This window comes from Macadamia integrifolia, chromosome 5 (genome assembly GCF_013358625.1).
Source record: "Macadamia integrifolia cultivar HAES 741 chromosome 5, SCU_Mint_v3, whole genome shotgun sequence".
Taxonomy (NCBI): domain Eukaryota; kingdom Viridiplantae; phylum Streptophyta; class Magnoliopsida; order Proteales; family Proteaceae; genus Macadamia; species Macadamia integrifolia.
The window spans coordinates 36,113,508-36,126,298 of record NC_056561.1 but is presented as its reverse complement, the minus strand read 5'-3'; the positions used below and the strand labels follow the sequence as shown (position 1 = coordinate 36,126,298).

The window sequence follows — 12,791 nt, the reverse complement described above, 5'->3', positions numbered from 1 at the left end:
TATGAAATGATGCCATTCCTTTAAAATCATCATGTTCTGCTGCCAGCCCATTGGAAGATACAAGACAGAGTGACGTTAACACAGATTATCCACACTGAGTCACAGGTTAGAAATAGCACACCCTCAAAACTACCCAAGTTACATAAACTTAATACAGACCTTCTCAAGTACCCCTGACAACTTTCTTACCTGAATAAACCATTGAGCTTTTAACTCGAAGTTGACCCACGAGAGTGTTCTCCAAGTATAGATAGACGAGGACTGGGAGTTTGCCTAGCTTCAGGTACCTTCCCACCGAATTGTGGACTTTGTTCCACCCTTAGCTCACCAAATTGGGGGCTGTATACCTTCTGTGCCAACCGTGGACTGTACAGAGGCTTAAAATCATCTTGTGAGGTTGGGCTTGAACTTGTTACTTTTGGACTGTATGTGTGGCGGATCTCACCACGGCTTCTCGTGATAATATCATCAAGAATTTCCCCACTATCTGTACGAGCATTTCTTGCCTGAGGATCTTGTCCCTGCTAAGTGAAGACAGATCAATGGATCAATTAAGATGCTTTAGGACATGATCTTGGTGGAAGGTCATGCTATTTACTTACATCAAACGAGAGATTGTATATTATAGCTGGGGCTTCTTCATATTCTGCAGCATCCAAATCCTGAAGGTGGGCCCCTTTGAAAAATTTTGGAAGCACATATTGCCGCACAGGGACTAGAAGCATGATCAATAGTGGGAAAAGTACACCAGCTATTGGAATCCATGTTAAGCCAAAACATAAAAGCAAGTAAACCGTCTGGAATATGGTAAAGGTTGCAATGGCCTTAATGTGCACTGTCTCAACAAATGTTGCATGATACTCCTCCAACACCCTGAGAAGTTTGATAGAGGCATTAGTGGATATGGAGCTGATTTATTTTTAGAAGTTTTCTTTGCAACAATGACGATGATAGTGGTAAATTTTGGAAAGCTGACAGTCCTATGGGAACATTGGAATAACCACATAGACAACTGACAAAAAGGGGTAGGAAAAATCAAATACATAATTTTCTGACAATTAACTGGACCTCCAAGTCAATAACAACAACAACAATCATAACTTTATCCCAACTAAATGGGGTCGGCCACATGGATCCGATAACAACAACAGTTAAAATAATGAAAAATAATGATGTTATATAAACTCTTTATACAAGGGTATCGAATATAGGATCATGATAAAAGCTTTTTATTAAGAAGGGTATGCGTCAAAACTCTTTTTAATTCAAAATTGAGTTGGAGAATTTTGAAAAAGAAAACAATAAAAAATAAATAAAATAGAACTATGGATCTGTTATTTACAACAATCAATGCAACATACATTCAATATCATTATCAGGAGTCTGTCTGTATACTTTAATTAGAAGGCCCGGAGAAGGCACAAGGGGTCTGCTGTGTCATATAAGTGTGGAATCATAAAGAATAATGGCAAGAATTTGAGATAAAATAGAAAATGCTACCCGGGAGATGAGAGGGTAAACCATGGGCACTAAAGCTAGTACTGGACTATCCATGAGAAACACCATTGTGTAAGTAATAGATGAAGGAAAACTCACTTGTATCTTCGACTAGGAGCAGTGAAAAGTAACAATATCCTTTCCCAAAATTGATTTCCAGGCAAGCTTTCAATGGCCATATAAGCAAAGTAGCCCCAAAGAACTGAAGTTGGGATTTTCCTGATGACAGGCATTGCAGCAACACAGGCACCAACCATCAAAGCCTGAAGAAAATTGCTGAGACGCTGTTCTTTGACTTCAACAGGTAAAAGATCATCAACATCTTTCTCCACATCAAACACAGACTCGTCAACTGGGGCATCAATGTTGCCACTACTTGAAGCCAGTTGTAATGTGGATTCTTTTAATTCTCTCAGTCCCTATTCACAGCACAAACATCAAGAAAAGAATACAAGGACAAAGAGGGGAGAGGAAAGGCAGAAAACAAAAATTACAACGGTCAAATATTTTTCTATTCTTTGAAAACATCAGGTATATTCATTACCAGTCCAGGTGGAGTTTGAAAGACTAATGGAGTCTGCATTTGATTGTATGCTTCTTGCATGCTCCCATACAACTGACCCAAACTTGAATTCTTACGGATACTTTTCCGAGCAGTTGATACAAGCTTATTGCGCAAAAGCTGTACAAAAAATTCTGCATTAATCAAAGGACAAAAAATTTACAAATATTATATCAATAGAAACTTGAGGTAGCAAATGGTGCATCTGTGGTGCAGTCTGTTGGGAGATAGTCTCACATCAGCCCTGTTCTATCCATGAACATGAATGCAATTCCATCCTGACAACACGTGAGGGGGAGTGATGGGAGAATAGTCCCACATCAGTTACTTTTTTTTTTTTTTCTTTTTGATAGGTAATTTACGTATCAAGGAAAAAGAAAAAACATAAAAACACAGAGAAAAGCAACCCCTACAACCTTCTTTGGGCAGATCAAAAGAAAGGAGGAGAGGTCCCTAAATCAAAGAGGACAAACCTTGTAGCACAATTCATGTAATATAGAAAGAAAAGCTTTAGCAATTGGGAAAATATGCTACGAAAAAGTTAAGTAGCCCAATCTCAGGAGCGAAGAAAGTATGGGGAACTTTTCATGCGACGACTCTTTCACAGAAAGCTTCTCACTACTGGATGGGTCAGGTTCTAAAGACTTCAGGACCACCGTCACCATTCAACTCTGACGCTTCATCTGAAAAATCCAAAAGTTTATATTATCAACTTGATGGGTCACCTCCACACTATTGCTCAACTGAACTTGATCGATCACCTCTTCACTATGATTCAACTGTCTCTTCCTTTGGAGAAATAACGGCTGTGGGTTTTTTCTTATCCAAAAGTCACTCTGAAAATTTGGAGTTTGCATCGTAGCAATGAGGACTAAATAAGGAGCCTCCTTCAAAGAATGTTCAAGGTCCTCAGCTCCCTTGAAATAAGCCGAATCTGCTACAGATTTGGGAATCAAATCTTCAATCAATCTGCCATTATCCACTCCATCTGCCACGTCAACATTGTCCTACATCAGTTACTCGTAAAGCCTTCCGTCACTTCATATACTTGTGAGTCCCTCCACCCAATAATTCGAGCTTTTGGGTTTGATATTTACACAGTCAAGGTAACAATTAGGTGTGCCCCATCTAGGACATCTCGCATACCTAAAGTTGATTTGACCAAATGGTCCTACCTATCAGATCTCTTACATTATGATGGAAGTGCAAAGTTTATCAACAAAATTGAAGGTTAAAATCATTCACCAAGGACAAATCTCCATCCGAGGATCGTGAGGAGGCAAAAAAATCTACTTTCCAAGCCCCTCCAGAAAAACAGATGAAAGTTTAGGCCCTTCTGCATGAGTAACATGTATGCACCGCAAGGAAAGCGCATCTTATTGTTGCAATTCTCCCATCCCCTTCAAAGAATAGAAATCCTCGGTACTCAAAGTTTCACAATATGGACAACTCTTCAACAACAAACAAGAGGATTCCACTCCTTATACCAACGTAAGATTTGGATATTAACACAAAAAATAACAAGATATCACCAAATTTCCAGAATATAAAGAACCTATATCCATAAAGCACATGAACTCACTGAAACAATATTTTTTGGGGGGTAAAATCACTGAAACAATATCAAACATAGGAAATCAGTGCTAATAATGTAGGGGAGAGAGACAGAAAAAAGGGAAGAGAAGAGAAGAGAAGAACTGCAACCTAAATGGAGAGAACTGGGAAGAATACTCCAATTATGGGCTTCAGATTATATTTATATTTAGGGACAAGTATACCCCTGATATAACCAGTTTTACATGTAAGCCCTTACTAACACAACTGAATACCCAAATACCCCTGCAGTTATACCAAACAGAAAAATATAACCTTAACACTCACAAACTAAAAATATGAAAATATATAGAACCAAAAAAAAAAGTATTGAGTTTGATTTCTTGGAAATCTATATGGTCTGCCATATATGGCTCAATGTTTACCTGATGCTTCAGGGTAGCCAAACTTTTTGTGTGCATAGGAGATTGTGGAATAACTCCATTAGAAGGAGGGATGCCAATAAGACCACATGCTATAACCTACCCAAAAAGAATGAGAAAAATCAAAAGAAAAGCTCCAGTAATTACATGCAAACAAGGATACACAAGAACAAGCTCCAGAATGAGAAAGAAATTGAGATTCCAATGCCAATAGCTTACCAAGAAACCCAAAAGAAGGAGGTCATAATGGTATGAAGGTGGCTTTTTAAGATTGAACTCCTTTTGTTGGGCAAGCTGAGATGCAACACTGTGATCAAAGTAATAGAGCACAGCAATCATGGTGGCAGGTATAAATGCCCCAACAATATATAATGGCGGCACGTCCAACATTTCCTGCTCATCAAACAAATACAAATTTCTAATCAATATTCAAAAGGAAGTGTAAGAAGAGGGGGAATTCAAGGTAGTGGGCTCCTAGCCCATATTTTTGCCTTGGCACAAAGAAGTGGAAAGGAAAAAAAAAAAAAGGATTCCAATAAACATGTTCCTTTTGGAAAGCCACAAAGAACACATAAAGCTCTTCTTCAAGGTGAATCTAAGTGGTATCTGGTAACTATGACTCTATGGGTTTTAAAGTGATAGGAAGTTGAAACTGCTATAATTGGATATAATAGCAAATACCTTGATAACTGTCCAATTTGAGTAAGCACCCTGAGACCATGGATTTGGGCTGACAAGACGCCTTGGAATCCCTTTTGGAACATCTTTGGCTGGTATATAAGATACAGCAGTCCATACAAGCACCATAAATGGGACTCCATAATCAGCAATTAATCCCCTAAGCCAACCTACATTTTTCAACCATATTTACAAGTTAAACATCCTGAACAGAGAGCAGAAGAAGTCAGTATATTCTTACACCATGTACCAACTATCTTCTTATGACAGTCAGATTGAAGGGAAACAAGGAAACCAATATTCATAATCCTAAAGGAAAGCACATAATTCTTAAGAAGCCAGTTCAGATTCTTCAGTAGATACACTATGGAATTGAACACCAAATCCCAGCTGCAACAAAAAAAAAAAAAGAAGACTGGAACAGAATTGAACGTCAGACTCCACCTTACAATATTTATATATGCATAGTGCCTTTTTAACACATTTGAATAAATATTTATACCAGATCCATAACGCCAAGATCTAGCTTTGCGACTCCTTAGTGCTGTTAGAAGAAGGCCAAAGGAGAGAACCAATGCAAACATTCCATTGCCGAAACGCCATGATGGTAACAGTGCAGTCTGATTAGGATTTTCCCTCTGGGGTATGCCAAACTCCTCCACAGCACCCTATTGGATAAAATACATGAAATTTTGATCACTGAACAGCATATATGATGGTAGGCACTTAATTTCAGCAATCAAATTAACAAGTTCCTTGGACTGCGCCCACCAAGCGGGTCATTTGTGAAACTAAAACAATCCAAAATGAATAAATAAGATCCTTTGACTGAAAACCCCTAATTTATAATGGCTTAAATTCCAGAAATACAACAGCTTTCAAGATCGCAACATTCTAAATCTGTCCACAAACCAACATGTATCTGTATAAAACTAAGGTACACCCAAAAAAAAGAAAACTGAAATAGAGCAGATCAATAGAAACAGAAATATACAAATGAATTCGATATAAATGGTTATAAAGAATAATATCTTTCTTCTCTAGTTGAATTGGGTGAATAAGATGCTAATTGAATCCAATTGGCAATAGTCGTGAGTCCTGACTGCATCTTGCTCAAAATTTAGCTACAGTCTAGCACAATCACTAAGAAAGATAGTAAAGAATTCTTACCCGAATAGCCTGCTGCATAAAGAGCATTGCTATTAGCAGACCAAAAAGCTCACCAGCAACACGTGTAAATCTATTTATAAAAGAACATGCACCCAGAATAGCCAGAAAGAACAGCAAGGCTGCAGTCCACACACAAACCCTGAAGACAGATCAGTATAGGAAAATTAGTATCCACTAGAAGAGTCATATAGACAAAACATGTAGCATTGGAAAATCCATGTGGGGATCTAAGCAGTCAATTCTTACCATCCTGACCAGGCTAAAAAGAGATTTTGCCCCAAATCTTTTCTATCCTTTGCAAAGTTGAACATAAATGTGTACATCAGAACTGTCGGCTCAGCAACCCCAAGAATAAGCAGTGGCTGTCCCCCAACAATCGAGTGTATGATGCCACATAATGCTGTCGATGCAAGAGTCTGCACCGCAGTTATAGTTCCATCTGAAAAAATAATCAAAGGCACATTGTGTAACCAAGTTTTCCATCTAGTAAGCAAAGAAAGCAAATAATGGTTATATTAGACTGTCCTACTTGTATTCCTCTCCAGCTGCTCTCCAAAAGATATTACGGGAATTGCTGAAGCAAAGAATATGTATGTAGTGGGAGCAAGGATCCTGGGCAATCAAAGGGATGTTAAACTTCTGAAACTTGCATCCATATAAATAATAAACAAACTAGTAATATTTTCAAGCCATCTTTTTTTAACTGAATCCTGTTCATATCATGTCAGTCTGTAAGGGACTACCCGAAAAATGTTTCCTTTAAAAACAAAAATTTGTAGAAAGAAAGGAAAGATAATAATAACATTAAAGTTCCATCCAGAAAGCCAAATTTCAAGATCATAAGTTCATATCTGTCACAAAATGATAGTGTCATATTGAAGATAGCAGATGAGACATGGAAGAAATACAAACCTGTAACCCGACCGAAACCCACCAGTCCAGTCTTGTTTGTAGCAAACCAATCGATCTTTAAGATCATTCTTGATCCCACGAAAGGGCACAAATGTTTCTTCCATGATAGTTTACTCGTGTTGTGGCACAACAGGATTATGGTCTCTCTCTCTCTCTCTCTCTCTCAACTATTAGATATGATAATAGAAACACTACAATGCGAAACAGACAATTTTAAGGGACTTGAGAGGCCATTATGATACCTAAACTTGCATCACCTAAGATAGCTTTGAGAAACTATGGGCAGGCAGAGTGGAAACTCAAGATCATCATAGAATTTTTAATGGGGAAAAAAATCGATTCTGTTTTACTGTATGTATGACCTGTTTTTTGGTCCATGGTTACTTATAATCCTTCTGTGTATGAACTGGAAGTTTACATCTGAAAAGAATAAATCAGATTAATAAAAGAATGAATTGTGTATATCTCTACGAAGAAGAAGTGAATCAATTAGGAAGGCATATGCACGCGAATGTAAGCTCCAAGCATGAATTCATTCGTAATGTAACATGGATTGAAAATTTGGACTTGCTTACATTCTATTGAGCGTCCAAGAGATAACAGCCACTAATGTAAGGAGCTTACTAGGAGTAGCTACAGTGATGACTAACGAACTGAACAAACAATCTCCATTTGCATGGAACTCAAACTACCGCGTGACCACAACAATCTTCATATCTACTCTTACCCCTTTTTCCAATAGGCAGCAAGGACTCTGCCCATCAACAGATAAATACCAATCCCGGAACAGACAAGATTGTACAGCATCCAATAGATCAATTTATCTGGACTGGTTTTTTACATTGTAGAACCGAAGAAAATCCTTCTCTGACTTGATTTCAAGCGGTCTACGGAGTAAGAAATGGAGAGATTAGCGAAGACACGAACACATCATAGCCCAGGAACTAAGAAGAGCAAAACTAGCGCAGACCCATGACCGCCAATTGATTTTAGCTCTGTTTAGAACAATTTAAGACGAAGGGGCATTACTAAATCACTGCAAACTCGCAAAGCCTCAAACCCAGAAAACTACGGATCGGAAACGAAGAAACTAGCGAGAACCCATGAGTGGTAAGTGACTTGAGAAGCAAATTTACATAATGAAGAACTGGAGGCCTTCAAGAACAAGAAATTCGAGAACTAGAAAACAAGAAAACCAGAAATGCCTGTAAGATTGAGTTACATGAACTTAGAGGATTGAAAATCGAAAGAGTAGAGTAAGACTTCAAGCACAGAAACACAGAAGCTCAAAAGATTTTACGTGTACGCAGAAGGTAGAAGGGTGTTTGAGATTATATAGGGAAGGAATCAAAACAAAAGAAAGACGGAAGATTCGGGAATCTTTACTAACACAGACTCTGAAGCGGAAGATTTTTGGAAATGCGAAAGCGAAATGTGCAATGACTCAGTAAACAAACCATAAATAACCCTTTGGAGATGAAACAATAACCATTAACTAGAACCCATCAAGAACAAAAGTATAAATAATCCTTTGGGGATGAAACAACAACCAAAAAAAAAAAAGATGGAAGCAACAAAGGAAAAGGAATCAGGAAACAGTTGAAGAGTGAAAGTTTGCACTCTCAGTCACCCTTTACATAATTACATTGAAGGATTATTGTTAAAAGTGAAAAGAAAAAGCTAAAATAACAGATTAAAAGAGAGAGCGAAGGAGGATTTGAGAGAGGTAGGTAAGTGAAGGAGGCGAGATGGCGACAAAAATCCAGAAACAGAGAGGCTGGAGACCAGCAGAAGCTGAATCAGCCAAGGCCGGTGTGACCGTGTGGGTTGATTTTTGAACATGTGAAGTGTCTAGACTACCCTTCTTATTGAAATCTGTTCCCCCAACCCCTTCTGTATCTCTCGTATTCATTACACAAAGGGAGTGGCATTTGTTGCCAAACTTGTCTGGAGAGGGTTCTTTAGATGGGTTTGCTTCTGCCATATGGCAAGTCAGATAGAGCTGTATTTTTTTTTAATATTTGAACCATGGTCGTCTCCCCACTGTAGTTTCAAGTATTGATGGGAGTGTAGCTCTTGCACCATTGCCTCAGCCAATGAGAACTAGTGTGAGCATCAACTAGGAGGGTGTGGTGGTCATTTCTCATCTCTGTATCTAGACAAGGGAAGATGCGCTCTCAGACAAAGAATGAGTTTTTAATAAAAAGTTGTAGAATATGAAGAAGAAAAAAACATGCCAAAATAGGGATGGCTAATTAATAAATGATGCATCGACATATTTGGAGGTATATGATTGAATTTTAGTATGATTTTAACAGCCAAACCATTTCATAGATACACAATGTTTAGAAATTGTCACATCGTCTCTCAAATTATAGAGAAATGTGAGTCTTGAAGAGCTTTATTTTTTTTGGTGGGATTTTGTGCAAATCCTCTCTAGATCCTCTAACACACATTCGATGGTTAAGAAGTTATGATGATGTGTGTAATTAAGTCCTCCTAATTTTTGGATGCACATTAGAGAGATTGGAGGGATGGGAGAGGATCTAGATCCAGTTGGGGGGGGGGGATTCGGGCTCGTTGGATAACGTTTTTGTAGTTTTTATTTCGAGAGAAGGCAGAAACATAAATTTCTCTTTCTAGAAATAGAAATGGAATTGAAGGTATTTGATAAGTCATGTTTCGAGAAGTCGATAATAACCAACGAAAGAATGGCCACGAGTCATTTACAGAAACGGCGAAATCATTTCTTGAACCATAAATAGGTAAAAATTTTAATTTTTATTTATAAAAACAAGTGAAATGAAATAGTTTTATCAAACGTTTTTTGTTTAATTTCTACCTTTTTGGACACAGAAACAACAGAAACACTTTTCTTTAAACGTTATCAAATGGGCCCTAGACTAGACAAGGAACAAGAGATCTAAAATTCAAAACCCCTTGAAGGCTAAGTTTTTTACACTAGTCTCAAGTCAGTTGCACTAGTAAGTGTTCTCAATCTAAAAATGCTTTTGCATACGTGGATGAAAACATATACAATAAAAAAATTATATATATTTATTAAATTAGGCTCTAAAGTTTGACATTTGATTAATCCACATCATTTCTTAGATATTCAAGGGGTCTTGAAGGGAAAAACCCCCCTTTTCCCTTTATAATCTAAGGTCTTGACGCTTCACAAACATTGTGACCTCAAGAAAACCCAATCCGTAATTATTTGTTTGGAATCTATTCAAATATCGGTCCACATCCAAAAGTGGCATAATCCAAATGATCCCAAACAAGCACTTACTGACCATGTTCAGTGGGTGCAGGTGCAGGAACGGTGCTCCACCATGATCATATCTGTAAAACGGGACCCACTTTATATGCAAGTGGTGACAAGATAACGTAAGAAAGAGGAAGAAGTTGAGTGCTCGTCACCATAATCGATCTTCAAAATGGTTGATCGTTGCAGGGTGCAGGTTGCAGGTTGCAGGTTGCCGGTTGCAGGTTGCAGGTTGCAGGTTGCAGGTTGATAATCACACTTTTGGTACATGTGGATTTAGATGAAACCGCTCCCCCAATTTGGCTAACCACATTTGAAACCGAATTCTTCCATGCTATCCTTATTTCATTCCCTTCTGATCACACTTCTTATGTGGTAGTTTTTTTTTTTTCTAAATCAATATCAATTACGATCTCTATTGGATTAGAATTTATCAGAATCAACTTGATCCTATCTCATAAATCTAGAATCAATTGATATCTCAAATCTGAAAGCTTGAAGATTTGGGCAGACGTCTGTGTATGATAAAGTTGTTGTGATGTGATATGGTGGACATTGGTTTGAATAAGGAAAATAACCTCTACAAAATGGGGGCAAAGTTGCGTACATTATGATTTTTCTCTAAGTCCACAATGGCAGAAGCTTCATGTACTAAATACTCTTTTTTCATATAATTGTGATATATAATTCTTGAGAATAATCCTTCCATGGGGTTTTTTTTTTTCTTCATATGGTAATAAAATTTGAATTAAAATTTTGTAGATGTGCGTGATTCATGTCAACTATGCATACCATCACAAGGAATAAAATGGCTAAAAAAAAGGATTGAAATTTTATTTTTTTACAAAAAAAGAAAATGTTTTCTAAATAATGGTTTGTCCTTTTCTTTCGATTAAACCAACCATTGAATGAAATAATATCTCTAACACTAATATTAACCACAACAAATTTGGGCTTTTACTCTCTTTTTTTCCTAAGGTTGATTGAAATTATCTAAACTATTTATCTCCTACTATACATGTAAATTCCTCTCCTATCAAGATACCCCACTTGACAAAGAACTAAAGGAAAAAGACCATCATATTCTCTATATATTCTACCCGTACCATCATGCAGCGTGTAAAGGGACTCTCGCAAGGATTCACAAAGGAATTAAGAATATTGTAATCAGGCAATTAAGATATTATTTTTTACGTAGTAATCAAGGAGGGGACTTTTGGAAGATGGAATTCATACTATTGGTCTATTGGTCAAGATAAATAGGGAAACAAACTCTAGGTACTACTCTCTTTTGGTCCGAAAACTTACATTCGTTACTCCATGCTAATTTAGGCAATGGAGAGCATGCCTTAAAGCATTTTTGTCTACTCTTATCTTTCTTCTTTCAAGTCATCGACCAAGTAAGACGAACATAAATCACCCGCAACATCTCCATGTGAGGTAAATCACGTTAATCTAAAATTTGTCAAAATAATTGATGGCAAGAAAAGATTTTAAGCACCAACAAAATTCCCATGTGGGCAAATGGAGGGACCTTCCAAAAAAGTTTCTCCAAAACAGGCTGTCCACCAAAGCTGACATTGTAATGCTAAGCAATCTAATCTCATCATAAAAGACGGATTTGTCATTGATTAACCTTGTCTGGATCAAATTTAAATAGTAGAATACTCATATCAATCTCGATTAGATCAAATATGAATCTGATCAAAATCATAATCGGATTCTTTTGACAATTGCGAAACCTTTCGGTACAGATATGTGCTTAAATGTCACTACATACACTTTGACTAGTGTGGATCAGGCATCCTTACATGAACAATATTTTCAAAAGATGACTAGGGAATGTGATATAAAAATGGTTTACTACAACGCAAATCGGAAAAAACTTATATATAAAATGGGCAGTTATCTATGCAGCAATGGAAGTTGATATTTCCGAAAATCACAAGATGAGTCTCTTTTTTTGTTTTTTTTTTTTGAAAAAGAAATCTAGAAGCCAATGTGGCATGTACACCCAAACACAGGACCACCCTGCTCTCATGAAAAATAGAAATTTCATCATTGTTGATACTTTCACGTGAGCTCTCATTGGTTCTTGCATTGACGCAGGGCCACGCTACCTCTTAGGGAACCCTCTTTTTTTTTTTTTTTTTTCTAAATTTAAAATGTATGTTCTCACTTAAAGTTGGAAGAGTCATGCATGGATATACACAGAATATGTGCCAATACAAAATGAGGTACGTTTGTCTACGTGACATAATAAATATTGTGTGACATTTGAAAAAATTGTAGACCTTCATGACAAAATGATTCGTCATACAAAATTTAGAACAAAGTTTTTAAACATCGTCAGGAGCAGTATATAGCTAAATACACCTCTGATTGGATGAAATGTTTGGAAAATCCCCCACCCACCTCCTTCGCATATTTGTGTGCTCCAACAACCATAGTACCCCTCCCCAAAATTCAATTAGAAATTAATATTGTTAATTCAAAGTTCTACCCTCTTGTTAGTTTTATCGGAGAAGGTTCTCCAAGTTGGTGGATGGAGAACCCATCAATTCAAGAACACATGACAACATCGTTAATAAGGTCTGAGAGGAGAGAGTGGTTGATGGTATAGTCTCAGCCACAAACTCAAATAATCCCTAGTTTGTCGAGAGGTTATTTCTTAACTTACACCAATGATTATTTGGTCATAATTGAGCAATCATACAGTTAGGTTGCA

At 37.2% G+C, this 12,791-nt stretch overlaps 1 protein-coding gene across 2 annotated transcripts; it reads right to left on the bottom strand.

Moving 5' to 3' along the window:
* On the bottom strand, positions 1-8,471 carry LOC122079494 (probable boron transporter 2). Of its 2 annotated transcripts, none has more exons than XM_042646008.1 (12): positions 6,796-8,471; positions 6,413-6,495; positions 6,130-6,322; positions 5,884-6,022; positions 5,216-5,381; positions 4,717-4,883; positions 4,255-4,428; positions 4,039-4,134; positions 2,042-2,179; positions 1,597-1,916; positions 603-873; positions 1-524 (listed from the first exon to the last, which is right to left on the bottom strand). In XM_042646008.1, exons 1-12 carry the CDS (start codon positions 6,897-6,899, stop codon positions 210-212), a joined length of 2,166 nt encoding a protein of 721 aa, XP_042501942.1. In that variant the 5' UTR covers positions 6,900-8,471; the 3' UTR covers positions 1-209. The 2 variants fall into 2 exon arrangements, with proteins under 2 accessions (XP_042501942.1, XP_042501943.1); XM_042646009.1 differs by having other exon boundaries at positions 1-521; positions 6,796-8,462.
* Between the last annotated feature and the right edge of the window lie 4,320 nt (positions 8,472-12,791).

Coding starts and splice junctions, on each gene's coding strand:
- LOC122079494 (XM_042646008.1), bottom strand. CDS start 6,899: ATGGAAGAAACATTTGTGCCCTTTCGTGGGATCAAGAATGATCTTAAA. Junction 4,429..4,716: donor CAAATTGGACAGTTATCAAG/GTATTTGCTATT, acceptor TTTGATGAGCAG/GAAATGTTGGACGTGCCGCC. Junction 4,135..4,254: donor TCCTTCTTTTGGGTTTCTTG/GTAAGCTATTGG, acceptor CTTTTTGGGTAG/GTTATAGCATGTGGTCTTAT.